The sequence below is a fragment of the Adiantum capillus-veneris genome, chromosome 19 (genome assembly GCF_014529385.1).
Source record: "Adiantum capillus-veneris isolate H3 chromosome 19, ASM1452938v2, whole genome shotgun sequence".
NCBI lineage: Eukaryota > Viridiplantae > Streptophyta > Polypodiopsida > Polypodiales > Pteridaceae > Adiantum > Adiantum capillus-veneris.
This window is the reverse complement of record NC_140949.1, coordinates 106989943-107013543: the sequence shown is the minus strand read 5'-3', so window position 1 is coordinate 107013543 and position 23601 is coordinate 106989943. Positions and strand designations below refer to the sequence as shown.

The window sequence follows — 23601 nt, the reverse complement described above, 5'->3', positions numbered from 1 at the left end:
TCAAGAGAAGAGTCACCGAGGAACCGTGTGAAGCTGTAGTCGAAGAAGTCCGACTGTCTGCGAATGTCAAAGCTAGTCAAACCTCTAGGGACTACTCCAAAAGGAGAAGTCTATACCTCCCGAGCCACACGGCTTGTCGCGAAAGCACTACCAAGAGATCACCTCGCGGCAGACGCGTGTCCAGTCCCCTGTGTCTAAGGAGGAGTGAAGGAGGGGTCGGGAGATGAGGCTGTAGGCCCCACCCGAGAGAGAGGAGGGATGGGAGAGGGGGGGGGGTGGAGGTGGAGAAGAGGGAGAAGGCAGGGCAGGCGGAGTGGCAATGTCTGAGGAAGGAGCAGGTGGAGGTGGAGGATCTGAAGTGGACAGGGCCTCCTCAGGCGGGTCCTACTGAAGGGGGTCAAAACGGTCCCTGTCGGAACCCAATTCTGCTGAGCTGTAGGAGGTCAGCCACCAGGGGAGCAGCGGGTGAGCCCGCCCTTGTGCGGCGACCAAGCACCTGCTACCAATCGTCAGCTGTCTGATCGCTGGTCTCTGTCGAGGTACCAACATGTGTGTCATGTGTACCTGGCTGTTGGGCATGCTCAGTGTAAGGTGCAGCGGAAGTGAATGTTGAACTTTGCTCAAGATGAGTGATCTGAACTGTGCTCAAGGGTTTCTTTTACTTTGGAAGAGAGAGCCCTCCGTTCCTTTAGTGAGAGAGTGCAAATGATCACAAACAAAGTGAATGCCACTGTGAATGAAGGTGCTGAGACTCAGAGAAAGAGAGAAGAATACGACACCATATGGTTCTCAAACCCTCCTCCAAGGGCCCCCCTCTCTATGGCAAGAGAGGTCTATGCTATTGATTGCACAAATCTGGTACAATCGTCTAGATGCAATGGACTTGCCGACAATGTCGACGACAATGATGACGACGACGAGACGGGCTGAAAACTAAAAACGCTAGGGGTTGAAATCTACAAATCTTCTAACTGCTGAATTCAGACAGTGTCGGCGAGGATGGAGATGGCGACGACGTGACGACGATGCGCTGAAAATGCAAATGCTGAAATCTGCGAACAACGGGCTGAAACTGAAAACGCTGGCTGATCTGACCGTGTGGCAAGGATCTGCTGCGGGTAGGTGAGATCTGCGAGATTTGGGGCTGATCTTGCGGAGTCTAAGTGCTGAAAACTGAAAACGCTGATGCTAGGGGCTGATCTGTGGCTGGGAATCTGCAAAACGCTAGAGTGCTGCTGAAAACGCTAGGTTGAAACTGTAGCCAAACACTGGTCTTGATCTGCTGTTGGCAAACGCTAGGCCTCCTATCGGTCTTACTGAGAAGGTGCACTGTAAGTTGGTCAACTTCTGCTGCCTCTTCTGCCAAAAAGTGCTAGCGCTAGGTTTCTTATATAGTGTCTTGGCAAAATTGCCCTAGCCAGTTTCCCAACAAAGTCACTTATGAATAATAAGTGAAAAATGGATAAAATGGGTAAAATGGGTCTTGTGCACTATAAAATGCTCATGACGGGTATTGATTGTCATGCCGATGATCATGCTATGTGCAACGAGAGGATATGAAACTACTCTAAGTGCCTGGACATGCACAACTTGTGCATAGGCTCACAAAGGTGCCAGAACACTCCCTAAGCTGACCTGAACCCTAGACCTGAAGTAGCTTGTCCACATGCACATAGGGTTAGATGTGCACATGACCTTCCCTCCTTTTCAAAGTGAGGTACTCGTATCAAATTGTATGGCGTCGAGCGAGATCACCAACAACGTCTGGAATCTTGGAAAGGACTCTTCGCCAGCCCACTCTGATGCGTGGGTCGTGCGATAATAAAGGTCTGCAATGCTTGCTTCTTTGGGCCGCGCCGAAAGTGACACAAAGTGATATGCTGCTTCAAATCTCCAACTGCGTCTATGAACATAGGTCCACCTTCTTCAAAAATCTCAGAGGAGGAAAATTCCTGAAACTACTTCCAACACAAAATCATGAACATACCCATTCCATGTAGAGTGACTGGAAATATACCATTCTTCCAAAAAGATTGCGCAATGCAGATGAACAAAGTGACGGAGTGCCAAGCCGTTCACCAAACACACGCAAACAATGGGATTAACACTTGACTTTTTGATATGAACCTATCAACTATGGCAAATCACAATGAAAATGCCGATGCTTGATAGACAATCTTTCTTGTGCTCTTTCTGAGACTGTGTCAGGCCAAGGAAGTGACATGGAATGTGAATTCCTCGAATGCAAACTTTGTTTCTTTTTGAGAGAAATCCGCATACATCCGTGAGTGAGTCATGTGCATCGTACAATACGCCATGCCTATGAAAAGAAAACACGTAAAGACGGTGACAAGAAACCGTCACGAATGAAAAACTCGAACAATGCGTGCTAACTAATCATGCGAACACACAATACTTCCTGAGTGGGTTCTTTGGACCTCGACTCGAGAGCCAAGATCAGTCCTGGGTGACTGATCGTATCTGCAAAATGAGGTTAGCTTCACTAGAAAAAGCATCATCTAAATCATCATCCTTGTGAACAATCACATCTCTATCATGCAAAACATGTGTCGTGCTTCGGAAAAGGAATGACTGAGAGAGTCTCCTTTTCTTGTTCTTTTTCGTATTCTGTTTCATGTGTCTTTTCTTGTTCTTTGTCATGCAACAAATCATGCTTCTCTAGAATGAGACTATGTGTTTTATCCTCGCCCAAAACATGAGAGTGAGAGATCAGTGACATAGGTAGAATCTTAGCGTCACATTGAGAACCACGAGAGGTGCTCCAACTGCGAGACTGAGAGTGTTTTCTTTCCAACAAACTTGTGGATTATGACCATTAAACTACTTAATGCCAAAAATCACATCATATCCTGAGAGAGAAGGAATCACAAACTTTCGACGAAAATGGACATTTTGAATAGACACGGTCACATCAGAACATTCATGCGTAAACGAAGGTACATGCCAAGAGCAAATCCAGAGGCCGCAATGGGAGCAATGGGTCGAGCTTCTAGACGTGCGCTCTTCATGAGAGAGTCGCTAATCACATATGTATACTACCAGAATCAAGAAGACCAAAATGCGTTGACCATTCACATAACCATAACAATGCATGAGAGATGCATCGGCATGATCATAAGAAACTTGGGACACATTAGTGTGCTCTTTGATTGCATTAATAGAAGATGTGAATTCTGTGGGTTCCTTTGTGGGTTCTTTAGGTTCGTTCTTATGTGACCCTTAGTGTGACATTGATAATGTCTTCCTTCCTTAGAATAAATGACTTGTTCTTCTGCCGCTATGTACCCTCCTATAATTCCTTGTGCGACTTTTTCATCTGGGGTTAGCTTAGGTTTAGCAGGTGTGTTAGCTTTGCCCTTAGATTCATTTTGAGAGTTCTTTTCCGAAGGATTAGAGGAAGATTGGCTAGAAGAGTTACAGTTCTTACCATTCTTACCGTTCTGTGGGTTCTGAGGAGTCTGAGAGGTACTGTGAGAAGCCTTGTTCTCCTTACGCTTTTCTTTGTTGTGCTTCATCTCCTATGCGAGAGCAATGGCTACCGCCTTGTTGAGATCGATTGGATCGAGTACTTCGATATCAAACTTGATATACTCGTCCAATCCATAAAGGAGTTCCTCCTTGCACTCATCATCCGATTTGCGTAATTGGGTGCCGAGCTACAAAACATGATCAGAGAAAGACATAACTAGCATACCATTTTGCTTGAGACCGTGCCAATCGTCCTTCAACCGTACTAAGTACTGGGGTGGCATAAACCGCGCCTTGAGCTTGTCTTGGAAGTCGGCCCAATTGAAGGAAAGAGTCGCATCTTCTTTGGCTTCCTCTAGGTGCGCGGTCAACTGTGCATCTTGCCATGCGTGATACCAATGAATGGCATCACCGGCTAGGTACATGGCTGCCGTCAAAACCTTGCTATTTCATGTCTTCTTAGTTGTCGCAAAGTAAACATTAAATTAATGCAACCAAGAATGAATACATCGATCTTACCGTCATACTTACTGAACGTCAACTTCTCAGTGACCGGGTTGTTGGAGTCCGAATCTCTGCTTGTGCTACCTGATGAACTACCAACATCTTTAACTGGCTCGGGCTTCGAGGTGAGTACCTGTAGGACCAACTCTTGCATGCCTTGGTCTCTCTGTGTCTCATGCTCTAACTTCAAGGCCGCTCGTCTTTCTTTGGCCGCCAAGCATGCTTGCTTACGCTCACGCTCCAAGGCTACCCTTCTATCTTCGGCCACCAAGCGCACTTGCTCGTGCTCACACTCCAAGGCTAACCGTCTTTCTTCACGCTCGCGATCCAAGTCTGCCTTTCTTTCTTCGCACTCGCGATCTAAGATTGCCTTTCTTTCCTCGTCCACCAAGCGCGCTTGATCACGCTCGCAGTCCAAGGTTGCCTTTCTTTCCTCGGCTGCCAAGCTCGCTTGATCACGGTCGCGATCCAAGGTTTCCTTTCTTTCCTCGGCCACCAAGCGCACTTGATCACGCTCATGATCCAAGGTGGCGCGTTGTGCCTCTTGTTGTAGCATCATGCCCATCATGGTCTTGACCAAAGCCTCCATCAGATTTGGTGCAACCCTTGGCGTAGATGGGGAAGGGGGAGGGTCGGAAAAACCTCCTGGTGGGGAAAACTCTCTTCTTCACCACCTCCATGCTCATCACCTCCACGCAAAGTATCCATTTTGCTTCGAGTGATGACCATACACTGAGATCTTGGGTACATAAGTTCACGAGGAACTTGGGTTCTTGTGGTTCTTGGGTTCTTGAGGTTCTCGAGTCCTTGAGCTCTTGAGATTCTTGAGTTCTTTTTAGCTTGCAATTTGTGTTAGAGAAGGGTTTTCTCTTACCCGAGCTCGACACTTCCCTACGGACGCACCCCTTGGGGGCCTTGCGCTCACACCAAGGTTTCTTTTTCCCACCTCATGTTGATAGGCTAGCTGCTAAGTGCACGGTCCACTCTCAATGAGTGAAAAGAGGAACAAGGGGAGGCCGGACAAGCCCTTCTTTCTTGAGTTACTTGTCACTCTTCAAAAACACCATTAGGAATCGACACGCCCAAGTGCACTTAGGTTACGTGCGACCGCAACAAGCAAAAGATTTTTTGTTCCTCACAATGGGACACACAGACAAAGGAGGGGGAGCACGATGTTGCGCATCCCTTAGAGGGTCTTGCTGGACTCTGCACTCAGAGAGCAAGTAGAGGCTCTTTGGACAGAGAGCTTGGACATGCAAGATTCTCCTGCTGACAGAGTGGCCTCAGGACTTGCTCAGATTAGTCGTTTCTTTCTCCAGGAGTCTTTGGCTCGCCTGGCTGCAGCGAGAGAGGAGCAGCAGCATCTCAGACGGGGCGTTGCTTCCTTGCAGAGGATGCAGGAGCAACATCCAGACAGTCCTTGGTTGGAGGAGCAGCTACAGCAGGCTCGCCAGGAGCTTGTTAGCACAGATGAGCGGCGCCATGAGTTTGCTTTCCATCGACAGGCATCTCAGTGGACACAGGTGGGTGACAGAGTGACTGGTGCTTTCTTTGAGGTAGTGGGACCTCGGCATACGCATGCCGAGGTCAGTCAGTTGAGGAGGCCCGACAGGTCAGTTGCTTCTGAGCCAGAGGATATGCGTGCAATTGCTACTGACTTTCAACGTGAGTTACTGTCTGCAGAGCCCCAGTCAGAGCGTCAGGATGCACACAAGGAGCAGGTGTGGGCACAGATGCCTTGCCTTGTGACTGAGGAGATGCGTAAGAGGCTTAAGGAGTTGCACACGGCTCTCAGTGCACTCCCCCGTGGTAGCTGTCCAGGTGAGGATGGCTTGACTCCCAGTTTTTTCTTGGAGTACTGGGACTTGCTTGGCCCAGATCTCTGTAGTGCTTTTCAGTACATCTTGCACACAGGAAAGATGCCTGACAGCATGAGTGAGGGTATGATCTACCTCATTCCCAAGGAGCGTGGCTCCTTGGATGAGATTCCACAGTGGCGCCCCATCACCATCCTCAACTCAGCCTACAAAAATTCTTGAGTTTGAGGATCCATCCACTTCTTGAGAGCCTTATACATGGGACTCACACAGGTTTTGTCAAGGAGCACAGTATCCTTGACAACATCTTTACTTTTTGGGAGGCTTCTGCCCTAGCGCGGCTCCGTGGTGAGGATCTGGTGATTCTGCTTCTCGATTTCGAGAAGGCCTACGACAGAGTTGACTGGGACTTTCTAGAGGGCACTCTACGCAGGATGGGCTTCTCAAATGCTTGGATCAGAGGGGCACACAAGCAGGTTCTTTTGTCAGGAGATAGAGGTGATCGTTTCATGCTCACACGTTCGGTCAGATAGGGCTGCCCTCTTGCCCCCTTCCTCTTTTTGTTCTATGTTGAGGCGATAAACAGGTTTTTGGTGTCGCAGCAGGTTGGTTTACGGGGCTTAGCACTCCCTATTTGGGGAGATGAGCTACTGGACGCTGAGTTTGCTGACGACTCAGCCTTGTACTTGGATGTCCAGGAGGCCAAGCTTCACAGGTGTGAGCAGGCTCTTGAGACCTTCTGTTGTACATCTGGCACACTGATCAACTGGAGAAAGACAGTGGCTTTCTCGGTTGGTAGTGCTCCTATGCCCGACTGGATGCCAGGTGAGGGTTTCAGGTGGATTCCCCAAGGACTGCAGTTCAGTACTTGGGCTGTCAGGTTGGTTTAGACTTGTCTCCCGAGCAACAAATTGCTCCCCTCCTCCTATCTATCAAAAGGAAGTTGTTACATTGGAGCTCCATACGACTTTCTTTGGCTGGCAGAGTTATAGTGGCCAACCAGGTACTGTTGGCTACTATGTGGTACATCACTTCTTGCTGGATCTTCTCGAGTTCTTGTATCAGCCAGGTAGAGCGGCTGATCGAGAATTTCCTTTGGTCAGGACGAGACACTTTGACAGCCCGAGCCAAAGTGGCTTGGCACGTCATCATTCTTCCTTGTTCAAAGGGAGGGCTTGGGATCATAGACCCAGCACAGCAGGGAGAGCCCTTCTTGGGAAGTTCATCGTCCTAGGTCTTCTTCCAAGTGAGGAGCCCTGGAAGGAGTTCTTGCTACAACGGCTTCATGCTGCCTGAGGCATCCCCCCTGGCACCTTCGACCAGATGGATCTTCACAGAGATGCGTAGAGTTGGTTTGAGCAGGAGACTGGAGGATCGCTTCGCTGTGGGGTTGCTTCGATCGTGGGAGCACTTGCGGCGAGGCCTAGAGCAGCGTCAACCTACTTGCACGGAGTAGCGCCTGCGAGACAGCCCCTTGTTTGGAACCCCATGGTTAGCACTCAGAGAGGTCACTTGGTAGGTAGTCGGCCTCATGTTTCTTGGGGTTCCTGGCAACGGGTCCAACACGCTCTTTAGGTGACTGGTTACAGTTTTCAGGCTTGTCAGAGGAGCTACAGGGCATGAGAGGGGTGCAGAGCATGTGCCAGTACATCTCAGACGCAGTACCACCTGAGTGGCTCACGCCTCTCGAGTCAGCAGTGCCCAGCTAGATGGGAGCCTTCACGCGACTGGAGGTTCTCATCTCTGTTCGGGCTTGCTCCGAGACTGTTCCCTCCCTGTTTTTCGAGCTACATTGGTGAGGGACGCTTACAGCGAGTTGCAGTAGAGGCCCCGAGTTGCAGTAGAGGCCCCGCAGGTGGCAGAGTGCTGTTTTCAGAGGATCCGAGTGGTGGGCATCTGTGGGAGGACTTGTGTCATCGACCCTGACCCAACTGCTCTTGCAACTGGACATTGGAGACCGTGGGCTTGGGAGTGTTGTCCACTGGCAGGAGTACAGTGGGATCCTGGAGAGTGGCTCTGGAGGGACCCCTTCTCTTCTACAGACCACCCAGGTGTCCCTTTCTTTCAGTACATTGTTTGACTGGGACCTCACATACTGGCAGCACAGAGAGAGGCTCGCCCTGCTGCAGCACCTCATTGGCAGGAGGAGGGTCTCACACTTGAGTTCTTGGCAGCTTTTTGGGAGAGGTTGTGGGACTCCAGACTGCTGAGGCGAGTCACTTTGTTTCAGTGGCTGGTCGCACACAAAGCTACAGCAGTTGGGAGTTGGCTTGTGCATAGTGGCCTCTCGTCCGCATGCATAGCTTGTGACCACCTTGTGGAGAGTCAGTGTCACTGTCTTTGGGACTGTTCCTTGGCACAGCAGATGTGGCTTCGTGTTCTTCGGCTGATGCCTACTCTTTCCACGGCTCGACAGTACACTTGGGGGGCAACTGCTTGGTCCACGCTCACGGGCCCGGCACTTCAGTTTGAGCTATCATCCACTAGCAGGATGATAGTGATGCAGGGGGGGCAACCTACACTCCAGCCTGCCACAGAGCTTACTCCACAGGAGTGGCGCAATGAGAGAGAGGTGTGTTGGGAGCTCATCAATGGCCTCGCACTCTGGTTCATCTGGCGGGCCCGTTGTTTCCGCATCTTCGAGGCGCGGCCTATACCACCAACAGAGACTGTTCGGGATTTTTGGCTTGAGCTGGTTCATACTCTCAGAGGACAATTAGAGAGACTCTACGACAGTTCAGACTGCATGCGGAAGCGCAGAGAGGCTTTCCTTCGACTTTGGCGTCCTGAGCCATTTTTCACCATGGACCAGGGTGTGCTCAGATGACACTACCGTCCACCTGTGTGGCTCTTCTCTCCTCCCATCCCCTGATCTAGCCTCATTGTACATATGTTGTTTTTTCATTGGGAGAGTCTCCCCATCATGATTGTTGTAGTCCTCTCTCGTAGAGGAGGTTGTAGCCCTATGGGCAGTTTCATTAACTAATAGAAGGATCTTTTTCTCGAAAAAAAAAAATCTTGTGGTTCTTTCCTTGAGTGATACAGAACACTGTCAAAGCTCCGATACCAATGTAAGGTGCAGCAGAAATGAATGTTGAACTTTGCTCAAGATGAGTGCATCGAATTGTGCTCAAGGGTTCCTCTTACTTACGGAAGGGAAAGCCCTCCGTTCCGTTATTGAGAGAATGCAGATGATCACAAACAAAGTGAATGACACTGTGAATGAAGGTGCTGAGACCGAGAGAAAGAGAGAAGAATACGACACCAGATGGTTCTCAAACCCTCCTCCAAGCACCCCCCCCTCTCTATGGCAAAGAGGTCCATGCTATTGATTGCATAAATCGGGTACAATGGTCTAGATGCAATGGACTTGCCGAGATGTCGACGACAATGATGACGACGACGAGACAGGCTGAAAGCTGAAAACGCTAGGGGCTGAAATCTGCAAATCTCTAACTGCTGAATTCTGACACTGTGTCGGCGAGGACGGCGATGGCGACGACGCGACGACGATGCGCTGAAAACGCAGATGCTGAAATCTGCGGACAGCGGGCTGAACTGAAAACGTTGGCTGATCTGACTGTGTGGCGAGGATCTGCTGCGGGTAGGTGAGATCTGCGAGGTTTGGGGCTGATCTTGCGGAGTCTAAGTGCTGAAAACTGAAAACGCTGATGCTAGGGGCTTTTCTATCATCGGGAATCTGCAAAACACTAGAGTAGTCTGCAAACTGCAAAAACGTCAGGCTGAATCTGGAATCTGCTAATGCCAGGGCTGATCTGGTGCTGCTGAAAACGCTAGGCTGATATTGTAGCCAAAACGCTGGTCTTGATCTGCTATTGGCTGGAAACGCTAGGCCTCCTGTCGGTCTTGCTGAGAAGGTGCACTGTAAGTTGGTAAACTTATGCTGCCTCTTCTCCCGAAAAGTACTAGCGCTAGGTTTCTTATATAGTGTCTTGGTAAAATTGCCCTACTCAGTTACCCAACAAAGTCACTTATGAATAATAAGTGAAAAATGGATAAAATGGGTTATGTGCACTGTAAAATGCTCATGATGGGTATTGACTGTCATGTTGATGATCATGCTGTGTGCAACCAAAGGATATGCAACTACTTTTAAGTGCCTCCCAGAACACTTCCTAAGCTGACCCGAACCCTAGACCTGAAGTAGCTTGTCCACATGCACATAGGGTTAATTGTGCACGTGACACTCAGCCTTGGGAGGCTGCGCATGCGATGTGGGTCGAGATCTCCTGCGAGGAGAGGCCTTTGCTAAATCGCCCATCTGTCTCCAAATGAAACACTGATTCGGGAGACCCGAAAACTCCACACTCTGTCTGATCCAACCTCCACTCACCCAAGGTAGCAGTACCACCTTTGGGAGAGAGTGTGTGTCGAACAAGAACCTGCACAGTAGGTAAACCTATGGCCTTGGCCACAACTGAAGCTGCAATGCGCGGAGACTCCAGAACTGTCCCGAACATGGAACCAGATACTCTTGCCTTAGGCCTGAGAAGCAGACCGAAAGTAGCAAGTCGGCCTCCTCCTCAAGCACCCGAATACTCCACACACTCTGTCTCATCCAACCCCCACTCACCCGAGGCAGCAGTACCACCTTTGGGAGAGTGTGTGTCTCGCACAAGAACCCGCACAGTAGGTAAACCTGCGGCCTTGGCCACAACTGAAGCTACAGTGCGCGAAGACTCCAAAACTGTCCCAAACATGAAACCAATCCTTGGGGGAAGAGGGAGGTACTCTCACCTCAGGCCTGGGAAGCAAACCGAAATCAGCAAGTCAGCCTCCTCCTCAAGCACATCTGTAGTAGGGTCAAAACCATGATGCCATCGTCTGAAGTAAGCTCGAGTTGCTCGAATGCCGAGCGGGCTCACCGAAATCACCTTGGCCGTCATCTCTGTAGACTCGAATTCTATCTCGTAGTACCCTCTCCCGAGGATCTGGACATCGGTGATCTTGCCAACATCGGAGAGAAGGCGGGCCTGAAGTAGATCCCGAACCTCGCCGCGACCGGACCGAGTGCCAATGATCTTGCAAATAACCGAAGTGGCTTGCAAGCGTTCCACTTCGGCCATCAAGCTGGCTTGCTCTTCTGGCGAGAGAGCAAGTCAAAGGGTCGGCTCCGCGGTGTTGGGCAAGGGGGCTTCCGTAGAGTCCCTCTGAGGTGGAGCAGAAGCCGCCATTTTGTGTCTGCTGCTGAATCGAGAAGGGCGATGGTGACAAGATACTCACAGTACGCTGAAATATCGTCTACCTGCAAGCTGAGAAAGTGACACGAAGGAGGATAAGGCTGCAAAAAAAGAGAAGGGGGGGGGGGGGGGGGGGGGGGTGAGGCTGAGGCAGGCGGGCACAAGGCTGGGGTGGGTGGGCACGGGGGTGAGGCTGGGGGAACACGGGCTGAGGCCGGCAGGCTGCGCGCTGGGAGCAACTGCGCGCAGAGCAGGCAGCGGGCAGGGTAGCGCGAGGGAGGATGGGGGAGGTGTGAGTGATGGCGAGGGGAGGGGTTGCAGGTACGTGCACGGGGGGGCGTGAGCAGCAGCGAGTTCGAGATTCAAGGCTGCTGCAAAACTTGAAGATATGTACAACAGAGACAATATCAAGCTAGGTCGCATAAATCGGTGAGTACAAAAGCATGTAGAACTGGAGAGATGAGGAAATTGAGTATAGAAAGAGACCCACACAAATCCTAGGGGCTAAGAGTAGGACCTGAAGGCTAGATGATCACCAAATCACTCTCGAGTCTAAAATGAATCCTGAGTATCATCACCAAGCAGCTCACCATTGGAGGCATGAGACACTTAGCCATAAAGTCACGCTCTCTAAGTAGATTTCCCTCCACATTTTACTCGGGCTCTATAAGATATAGCATTAGTGGAGAAGGGCAAGTCCTCAGAAATGGCAATCAATGTGCACTTTGTCCTTTGCCATGGCCCCAATAGTTGCAACACAAAGTTTGGACGTTGGTGCTTAACCATTGCATTAGACAGGCATATTTATCTCCCCTAGCTTCAAAGAAAAAGGGCTGTCAAGAGAGGAATGCCATGTCAAACAGTTTTAACTAACAGAGCCACACACAGCATGATGAAAAGCCAAACAAAAAAGCACTAGAAGTACAGTGGGCATGTACATCGACCAAAAAAGAAATCTTCGCTCTTTCCATAGATCTTGCTTCAAGCAAATAACTTATCCTTCTGTGGCATTCTAACCATAAATAGTTAAACTCAAGTATCCCATCCCCAAAGGACCAAGACCTACCCAGGTATAATTTTGGAAGCATTCAGCTCTAACTGTTTTCTCCGAAGTTTTGTTGCTGACTCTTAGATCATAATCCTGTCTTAGTATTCTTGATGCAAAAGAATTACCCCTTATAAAGGACATGCAACTGACAACTATGATCTACCAGAGACAATCTGCAAGAGAAAGGTCAGTCTTAGCATAGCTTCCACTAACTTAAACCTATGTGACCAAGAAATTGCTAAGCACCTGAGTATCACCATAAATTAAGGGATTCAAAGGACCCTCTTGAACATGAAAAGCACCATTTATATGTTTCAAAGTTCTTGAACATTAAAGTGAATATAGCTTTTATCCCATTTCAATTCTGATATGCCCAAAGTCAACCATGACATCCTTACAAGTACCAAGACGTTTTCAGAAAGCTGACACAACCAAGGCCAGTATTTATCAAGAGATTTACCAACCTTGAACACTTTTGTATTTGAAATCAGAAGGGTACATAGCTTCCACCATATTCGCTACTGACAAAACATGGGTAATTTTACAATTTATCAATTCATCCTTGTTGTATGCTGCTCCAATAGATCCAAGAAAAAGACCCTGATCACCATCAACGTTGTCTCTCTCTCTCTCTCTCTCTCTCTCTCTCTCTCTCTCTCTCTCTCTCTCTCTCTCTCTCTCTCTCTCTCTAAATTTTTCAGAAGGGCACGTAGACTGTACGTAGAATGTATGTTTCACATGTATGCTTGATGTGGGAGAACATGTATACATAATTTGGAAACACAACTGCGTATAGTGTGGTCTTCTCTCTGCCGCCAGAACTTTCCGTACCCTCTCGTTTTTTGTGGCTATCAAGCATGAGGAAGCAGAATGACAAGATTGACCTTTAGAGGATGCCATTCAAAAGTGCAAAGAAGAAATGACCGAAACCATTAACAAGATCAACCGCAACCTCTTGGGCACAATAAAGATGCTCGAAGAACGAGTGCTGGTCCAAGAAAGCAAGACACTAGAAGATCGTGTGACGGCCCAAGATGAAGAGATTACGTCACTCAAGAAGGATCTCACCGAGGTACGATCACAAAACACACTTGAAGAGGGAGAACTAGAACCCTCAGTAATAGAAGCACTCAACACGATTAAAGAGCAAGTGCGGGCCATCAAAGAGGGGGAAGAGCAACACAAAGAAATGACACATCTTGGGTAGATGTTATTACAAAGACTCAACAGAAGGCAGATGAGGCCGAGAAATGGATCGAGGTTGCCAAGAAAGGAAAAGGTAAGGAAACAACGTCCACACCCACCATTACTAACCTAACACTAGAAGAGGAGCAAAGAAGGCGTGTGCGCGCTTTACATGTGAGAATTTGAGGCCTTAGAGACAAAGACAATGTGGACGAAGAGGTAAAAGAATTCATGGCTTTGATGGGGGTTAATGAGCCGATGCACACAAAAGCTTGGAGAATGGGCAATAAAAAGAAAAATGGAAGCAATGGGGAAACCTCGAAAGAAAGGACACCCATCCTTCATTTTCCCTCCATGGAAGTGAAGGAGGATTTTTTGAAGAAGAGACCAACTCTTAAAAAGGCGGGCATCTTTCTCGGGGATGACCTTACCCTCTCGCAGATCGCTCATATGCAGGAGGTAATGCCGGAGATTAGAGCGGCAAGGGAAAAAGGTAAGATTGCCTTTTGCCGAGATGGAAGAGTAGTGATATTGGAGCGACGCTCCACATGACGGTGCGAGACCTATGGGACCACGCTCAAGGTTGCTTTTGAGGATAGTTTTACTGGGAGAGCGTCCTCTACTCTGAGAAACATCAGGCCCCTGGGCAGTCTATGCCTCACATCAGTGGATACATATGGGAGACAGCTTGCAGACAGGAGACACGATCAAAGCACAGAGGGCAGATCTCAGGGGGAGTGGCAATGTTATTCAGGGAGGAGTTGCACCCGTTGATACATATAGCCCGCAGGGACAAGCAGGCTAGGTACATGTGGGTGAGATTGAGAGTAGAGACAGGAAGGTATCTTTACATTGCAATTTGCTACTTTCCCCTGAGTACGTCAGTATATGCACCACCCAAAGGAAAGTCCCCCTTTTCTATTTTGGATGATGACATATAAGAGTTCTCTAGAGATGGTGACATTATCATCCTAGGGGACTTCAATGCTAGGACTACACATCACCAGACAGTATTTTATGATACTTTAGAGGAGATGCTGAGAGAGTTGGATGTTGCAGAGACCGGCCTATCTAGACTATCATTGGATGTGGAACATACTGAGTATGGAAGACACTTGATAGACATGGGATGGGGACTGCACATGGACTGGCCATCTTGAATGGCCTACAGAGATTTCCCATTAGAGGAGGTTTTACACGCTTTCCACACAAACATGGAGCCAGCACAGTGGATTATCTCATGGCACAACCGAGCTTCATCTCTAGTATCCAGGATCTCGCAGTTAGACCGAGACTGTTGGTGTGATAGTGGATCATGCCCTTGTGTCGATGAACATCTCTTTCCAGTTTAGTGTAGCACACAGGCCATGGGTAGCAATCCCTACTCGCTACACCTTCACGCGGGAGACAGACTCTGTATACATAGATGGGATCTACAGATGCCTATGCATTGAGAAGCCAGGGCGACCTCTTGAGAAGCTTACTACTATACTGACATAGACATTACATGATGTAGCAACAGAGGCATATCCACACACAGTCTAAGCAGAGACGGCGTTCAAGGAGCATATCCCAGAATAGCTGGTATGATGAGGAATGCCGCGAGACAAGAGCCTAACTTCAAAGGGAGGTGCTTTTGGGGGACATCACTCATAGACAGTCACAGATTGAGTTCTGACACCTAGTGCAGCGGAAGAAGAGGGTATTTTTGGCTCGACTAGAGCGGGATCTATACCAGCTATTCTTGAGTCAGGACTCACGTGAGGCATGGCGACTCTTTCATGAGCACTCCCCTCCCCCTACCATTACCTCTACAAAGGCCTAGGGCCATTACCCATCATCTTTGTACACAGTTCCTACATAGCTGCCCCTTTCCGACCCCCCCGATCCATGCCCACACACATGTGCTTTTTTCACCACTCAAATGGTAAAGAAGGCCATTAACAAGATGAGGATTGGGAGAACATACGATCATGATGGCTTAGTGGCTGGGCATTTCATGCATGCCAGAGATCTACTAGCAGAGCTTCTAGCAGTTATGTTCAACCGTGCCATGTGTGAGGGCTTGCTTGATACTTGGAGCTTATCTACTATTGTACCTATCTTCAAGTCAGGAGACCTTATGGAGCCTAGGAATTATTGCACTATCATGATTGGACACACATTGGCACGGTTGTAAGCGTCCATTCTTGAGCAGCATTTGAGTAGGTGGGCAAAGAGGGAAGGGATACATGCAGCCGGGCAGGGCGGGTTGAGGAGAGGTTTTCCTACTCTTGACCATATCATGACACTCAAAACCATTTTTGAGGAGGGCAAATCACATGGGAGACAGATCTATTGTAGCTTTGTGGACTTCCGCAAAAAGCATTTGACACAGTACCCAGAGCTAGACTAATGCGCAGACTACAGGAGATGGGAGTACCCACAAAGATCATTTGGGGGATCATGGCATTATACAGGTCAGTAGTGGGGCATGTACGCACCTCAGAGGGTCTATCTACATTAGTTCACTCCACTATTGGGGTGAAGCAAGGCTGCCTGCTCTCTTCTACTCTATTTGGTATGTATGTGGATGACGTTTCTGACTATTGAGAGAGATGGTGATAGAGGTGCACAGCTCGCAAGGACATAGATTTTATTATTGTTATATGTTGATGATATTGTGTTGATCTCCGACTCTCCACAGGGGATGCAACGTCACTTGGATGCTTTGCATAGGTTTGCCCAAGAAAGTGGTTTGTTTGTCAACCTAGGTAAAACCAAGGTTATGGTTTTTAATACCCCCCCACTGTGGATCAGGAGGTCAGCACCCGCATTCACAGACGGCTAGGAGACATTGGAGTATACAGATGCTTACACTTACCTTGGGGTGTTCTTTTAGTGGACCAGCATTTTCATTGAGGAGAGCAGCAGAGACTAGACAGACCACAGCCCATGCAACATTGGGTAGATTGGAGACGATGTGTTCACTGTTCACAGGTTCAGTTTCAAGAACCTTGGACGAAGCTCAGGCTCTTTGACACTTTGGTGGCTTCCGCATTGCTGAGATTTGGGAACCCTCATTGGATCATCATGGGAGGTCGGGTCGCACTGATGGATGGGAGGACATGGAGAAGCCTCTAGTCTCTATGATCTCGCAGTTTATTAGAGCCAAGGCTTCAGTACCATGTGACATTATCTAAGGAGAGCTAGCTGCCCCCCCATTAGTGGTTCATGCGCTCACCAGATCAATCTCCTTCATACACCACCTGTGGGAACTTCCCAAAGACAGATATGCCCGCCTAGCACTTGAGTCCTATTGACAGTTAGCCATGCAGGGCGATACAACATGCTGGTATGGGGAGATGACATCATGGTTTCAGGCACATGGGTTCAGCATAGACAGATTGCCCCCCTTCCAGTACTTTTTGGATGCACCCACTCTAACTCCTACATAGTTCGAGATCACCACGCCCATCCGCCAGGACCTGACTCAGCTAGACACTAGGAGGACATGGATATAACCAGCACAAGAGCTGGGCACAAAGATAGATTTCTACAGAGAGCATCTTCTCCAGCTTATGGAGGACGGCTTTGTGACGAGACACAAATACATGGACACCCACTTGTCTAATGAGATATGATGTGCTATTGGCCAGATACGCACATCTTCACACCGGCTTCGGGTGAGACTGGGAGATACAATGGAGTACCAAGAGAGGCCAGGACATGCTCCCTGTGTCACATGGAGCCTGAGACAGAGTTGCACTACACATGCCATTGCCCAGTCTACTATGAGATACAAGGCCGCTTCCACTGCTTGTTCAGAGAGGGCTTTGGACCACTCTCCAGAGTCATGGGATACGAGGACCAGAGTACCTGGGTTTGTTTTTGCTCGAGTGCACAGACACATAGAGAGCCTGATGAGAGGAGAGGCTAGCCAGTCTCAGAGACGGATCATAGACTTTTTTAGAGCAGACACTGGACAATAGGAGGAGCTACTACCATAGCAGAGCCCACATTCTCCTCGCACCAGAGGCACGTTGATCGATCGAGCCATTGAGCTAGGGAGATCCAGACGCCCATGACTGCGAAGGACAACAGAGCATCGACGGCGACAGAGGATTCGGATCACTTTGGCCCGACATGCACAACGCCCAATCAGACGACTGACCATGGAGGAGATTGATGAGATCCGGCAGCGACCAATGCTGGATCTTCTATGATTTAGCTCTTTCTAAAGAGAAACCCACATTTTATGTTGTATTAGCTCCCTATTCGCTTCACCACTATTATGTCCCGCTCACACGAGAGGGGATCTAGCCCAGATGCTGTCGGGATGGGCATCCAGTGTCTGGGCGGACGTAGTGTGAACACGGCCAGTGTAGCCGGCCATTATTATAAAAGGGAGGCCAAGGCCTCATTTACAGTTATCGACCCCCACTGGCAGAGTGCCAATGGTTAGCCCGCGAGGCTAGGAGTGCGCGAGGTCACCTCGAGGAGGTGAGGCCGCGTGGTATGGGACGCTCGGTCTTACAGGTGCACGCCTACGTCCTCGGATGCCGGCCCCAGCACGGGGGAGCTGCCGGATGGTGGCTATGGTCGGGTGGTTCGTCCGACGTGTATCTGTAGGCGGTCTGCGTAGCCGGGAGATCCATTCTCCGCATTCGTTTCACCCCCCCACTCATATCCTACACAATCCCAGCTAGTTGCTTAGTTCACATCTAGCAGCTTAGGATTCCATATTATTTTCCTTTTGTTACTCAGACTTTCTATCAGATCCACCACATTGTAACTTTCTCATCTCATAAGTCACTTTGGCCTTTTGAAGATGTTAATATAACATTTCATTTCATATCTATCTCTCTCTCTCTCTCTCTCTCTCTCTCTCTCTCTCTCTCTCTCTCAATGGAGACGAAGAGCAACTCACCTGTGTGCAAGTCTCCCTCGACGGTAACGAAGGCAACATTCATGGTCACGAACAAGAGAATAACATAGGTGGAAAAAGAGATGAAAGAGTGGAAAACGGAGATGGAAGGATGGTGGAAAGAAAAGGCCAACCTCATCCAAATGGTCTTCAACGAGAGCAAGCAATGGAAAAAGGAGAAAGAAGACTTTCAGGCAGAAGTTCAAGCGCCCCAGGAAGAAGTCTCAGCCCTCAAGCGAGAGCTTGCGGAAACTAGAGCGGGGAGTGGACTTGAAGAAGGAGAAATCCAGCCTTCAATGATTGAGGAACTCAAAGTCATCAAAGAACAAGTCCAAAAGATCAAAGAAGAAGAGAAGCAACATGAGGCAAAGACGTCATTGTGGGTACATGTAATCACAAAAACACAAATGAAGGTAGATGAGGTTTAGAAATGGATAGAAGTCGCCAAGAAAGCGAAAGGGAAAGAACCAACACTCATCCCCACTCCCACAATCATCAACATGACCCTAGAGGAAGAGCAAAGGAGGAAGGCTAGAGCTTTACATGCACGAGTGACCGGTCTAAGAGGACATGATGATGTGAAGGTGGAAGTCAAAGAACTTCTAATTATGATGGGTAGTGAGGCCACTCACATAAAGGCGTGGAGAGTGGGAAGAAGAGAGAAGGAAATGGGGAGACTTCCAAGGAGAGAGCATTGATCTTTCGCTTCCCCTCCATGGAAGGAAAGAAGGATTTCTTGAAGAAGCATCCTACACTAAAAAAGACAGGGGTATTCCTTGGGGACGACCTCACACTCGCACAGCTTGCTTATATGCAAGAAGCAATGCATGAGATAAGGACAGCCCGAGAGAAAGGGAAATTGGCCTTCTATAGAGACGGACGAGTGGTTATTATGGAGAGGCGCTCCGCATGACGATGGGAGACCTATGGGACCACACTCAAAGTTGCTACTTGGAATTGTAATGGATCTCTACGCCTTGATGTGGGTGCTTTTGAGGATAGTTTCACTGGGAGGGACATCATCTTCTATCTGAGACACATCAAGCCCTTGGGCAGTCTATGCCATATGTCAGCGGATACAAATGGGAGACAGCTTGTAGATAGGAAACTCCAGAAGAGCATAGAGGACGGGGCTCAAGGGGAGTGGCAATCTTATTCAGGGAGGAGTTGCAGCCATTGATACATATAGCCCGCACAGATGAGTAGGCTAGGTACATACAGGTAAGACTGAGGGTAGAGACAGGCAGATACCTCTACATTGCTATTTGCTACTTTCCTCCGAGTACGTCAGTATATGCACCACCTAGACGACAATCCCCCTTTTCTATTTTGGATGATGACATATGGGAGTTCTCTAGGGATGGTGACATTATCATCCTAGGGGACTTCAATGCTAGGACTACCCATCACCACACAGTATTTTATGATACTTCAAAAGAGATGCTGAGGGAGTTGGATGTTGCAGAGATTGGGCCTATCTAGAATATCACAAGATGTGGAGCATACTGAGTATGGACAGCACTTGATAGACATGGGGACTGCACATGGATTGGCCATTTTGAATGGCCTACAGAGATTTCCTGTTGCGGGACGTTTTACATGCTTTCCACACAGACATGGAGCCAGCACGGTGGATTATGTCATGGCACAACCGAGCTTTATCTCTAGTATCCAGGACCTCACAGTTGGAAGTAAATCAAGCCCTTGTGTCGATGACCATCTCTTTCCAGTTTAGTGTAGCACACATATCACAAATAGCAACCCCTACTCAATACACCTTTACAGGGGAGACAGACTCTGTCTACATAGATGGGATCTACACACGCCTGTGCACTGAGGAGCCAGGGCGACCTCTAGAGGAGCTTACTTCTATACAAACACAAACATTGCATGATGCAGCAGCAGAGGCATACCCACACACTCAGCCTGAGCAAAGACGACGTTCTAATAGCATGCCCCAAAACGGTTGGCATCATGAGGAGTGCCACGAGACGAGAGACCGGCTTCAGAGGGAGGTGCTTTTGAGGGACATCACTCATAGACAGTCACAGATTGCCTTCCGACGCCTAATGCGGTGGAAGAAGAGGGTATTTTTGGCTCTACTCGAGAAGGATCTGTATAAACTATTCTTGAGTCAGGACTCAGGTGAGGCATGGCGACTCTTCCATGAGCACTCCTCCCCTCCTACCATTACTTCTACAGAGGCCTAGGGCCAATATACGTCATCTTTGTACACAGATCTTGGACAGCCGCATCTTCCCGACCCCCCGAGCCATGCCCACGTACATGTGCTTTTTCACCGCCGCTGAGATGGTGAAGAAGGCCATTGATAGGGTAAGGATTGGGAGAGCATATGATCATGATGACTTCGTGGCTGAGCATTTAATACATGCTAGGGATATGCTCGCAGAGCTTCTAGCAGTGATGTTGAACTGTGCCATGTGTGAGGGTTTGCCTCATACTTGGAGTTTATCTACTATTGTATCTATCTTCAAGTCAGGAGACCCTATGGAGCTTGCGAATTATCGCACTATCATGATTGGACACACATTGGCACGGTTGTACGCATCCATTCTTGAGCAGCAGCTGAGTAGATGCGCAGAGAGGGAGAGTATACGCGCAGCCGGGCAGGCAAGAATCAAGAGAGGTTTTTCTACTCTTGACCACATTCTGACACTCGGAGCCATTATTGAGAAGGGCAGATCACATGGGAGACGGATCTATTATAGCTTTGTGGACTTCCGCAAAGCATTTGACACAGTGCAAAGCTAGGTTGATGCGCAGACTACAAGAGATGGGAGTACCCACACATCTAATTTTGGGGATTATGGCATTGTACAGGTCAATGGTGGGGCATGTACGCACTCCAGAGGGGTTATCTACATTAGCTCACTACACTATCAGGGTGAAATAGGGCTGCCTGCTCTCTCCTACTCTACTTGGTATGTATGTGGATGAGGTTTTTGACTATATTGAGAGAGAGGGTGATATAGGTGCACAATTGGCAGGGACATCGATTCCATCATTGTTATATGCTGATGACATTGTGTTGATCTCCAACTCTCCACAGGGGATGCAACGTCGCTTGGATGCTTTGCATAGGTTTTCTCACGACATTAATCTGTCTATCAATCTTCGTAAAACCAAGGTTATGGTGTTTAACACTACCCCACAATGGACCAGGAGATCAACACCCACATTCACATACGGCCATGAGACAATGGAGTATACAGATGCTTACACCTACCTTGGGGTGGTCTTTAGTGGACCAGCATTTTCATTGAGGAGAGCAGCAGACACTAGACTAACTAGAGCACATGCAGCATTGGGTGGATTGAAGAGGATGTGTTCACAGATTCAGTTTCAGGAGCCTCGGACGAAGCTCTGGCTTTTTGACACTTTGATGGCTTCCGCATTGCTCTATGGAGTTCATATATGGGGGCCTTCATTGGACCATCACGGGAGGTCGGGTTGCACAGATGGATGGGGAGACATGGTCGGAGCTTTTGAGGCATTGATACAGCAGCATCAGGAGGGGGACAAGAGGGCATGGTACTCACAGGTCATATAGTGGTTTACATCCCATGGCTTGGACATCACGGATCTGCCTCCTTTTCAGTATGATCTTGACTCCCCTCACATATGCCTCTCACACAACGAGAGGAATCGAATTCTCCGACAGGATCTCTGGCAGCTATACATCAGGGAGACGTGGATCACACCCGGAGAGTCTCTTCCCACGAAGAGACGATACTACAGAGACCACTTCCTAACCATTTTAGGAGATGGGTTCATCAAGAGACCGAGATACATGGATGCCTACATGCCACATAAAGCACGGGTCGTGTCACAAAGTGATGACATGGCTACCCGTCTGCAAAAACCCTAAAAACTTGCAAACCCTAATTTTGGAAACCCTAACCCTACAACCTGCAAACCCTAATTCTGCTGCCAGAAACGCTGAACTGCAAAAATCCTAACCCTAACCCTAAAGGCAGCAGGGGAAGATCCCGGAAAATGCACAGACATGATGACGTGGCACCGTACGGCAAATCCCAAAATTTACGGCGCTTATTGCGGAACCGCCGTACAGTTGCTTTTGCGTGGAGATTTCTCTTACGGCAGCTTTTGGCTACGCTGGGACTGCTTTATTTTATTAAAGTTGAGAATTGCTTTATTTTGGAGAGCTTGTGAGAGAAAAGAGCCTTTGCTTTATTTTTAGGCTTTTGATTTTAAGCTTTTGGGGCTCTGCTTTTGGCATCCCTTGTAAATAAATAAGTGGATTGTGCTCCCACTTTGCAGAGCATCTGGACGCAGAGTCTGAGAGTGAGACCCAACCACTCTTGTACTCTGTACTCAGATTAATACAAAAAGAAATACCGAAAGGGGCGCCAGTCTTTGGGGCCAACATCTCTAGGCACGGAACTCCGCCGGGCCAGTGTCGAATCAGTTGTGAACTGTGAACTGTTTTTGAAGCGGTTATTTGTGCTGTTGTGGTAGATTCTTGACTTGGAGTGTCCAAGTCTGTTACAGTGGTATCAAAGCACGGCCAATTTCTCTTCTACGGGAAATCCGATCCCAAATTTTTTTGGGCGGCACCTATGGCTTCATACAAGGATAAGTCGACTCCCTCTGCATCCGGAGATGCGGGAAGGGATCACAACGAAGATTCCGGCTAGGAGTATGGCCCGCCTCGGCCTACTCAGGCGGAGCGTCGAGAGATGGAGCGTCGACAGTTGATCGACGATGCAACAAAGATGATGCTTAATTTTGCCGAGGACCCGAAGATGGCAAAATATATGAGCAAGACCTCTTTGGAGGAGGTGCATACGGAGTGGCAAAAAACCACACCACCACCCCCGAAACCCGCTCTCAAGAAACCCTCTACTCACAAGGAATATTCAGAGAAGGAATTAGAAGAGGTGGTTGATGCACGGATTGCTCAGCTTTTTTGACGCGCAAAACAAAGCTAAAAAACACAGCAAAAAGCAGAAGAAAGGCACTAACTTCCCGGGATATTTGGGTCGTCAGTCGACATTTGATAGCGCAAAGAAACAGAAAAAGCGTGTTCGATTTGAAGGAGTACCCAGTTCTTCTTCTTCTTCTTACAGTTCGTCTAGCTCTTCTAACTCGAGCGAAGAAGACAGAAAAGGCAAAAAGCGAAGCAATAAACAACGCTTTGGAAAGGGCAAGAAAAAGGCAAAGAAGTCTAAATCTCGCCCAGTGAGTGACAGTTCTACAGAGGACTCGTCTACAGACAATTCAAACTCTGACGACGGCAACTTTTATGCGAACAAGAAGAATTTTTATAAAGCCAACCAATATAACTTTTTGGAAGACAAAAGCAAGAAAGTCCGAGAGTTTAAGGAAGGTGGACAGTCCATTAAATTTGACACATTTTCGGGATATAAAGATGCTTCGAAGGCTTTGTCTTTTATACAGCAATTTGAC

General features: G+C 48.5%; 1 protein-coding gene across 4 annotated transcripts in view; it reads right to left on the bottom strand.

Moving 5' to 3' along the window:
* The window catches only part of LOC147434613 (dual specificity protein phosphatase 1B-like), a 71079-nt gene that overhangs the window by 7504 nt on the left and 39974 nt on the right, over window positions 1-23601 (bottom strand). For all 4 annotated transcript variants that reach the window (XM_086491069.1, XM_086491066.1, XM_086491068.1 and 1 more), the window contains exon 3: window positions 12524-12659. In XM_086491069.1, the coding sequence (XP_086347195.1) occupies window positions 12524-12659 (136 nt within the window). The remainder of the gene's footprint in view (window positions 1-12523; window positions 12660-23601) is intronic.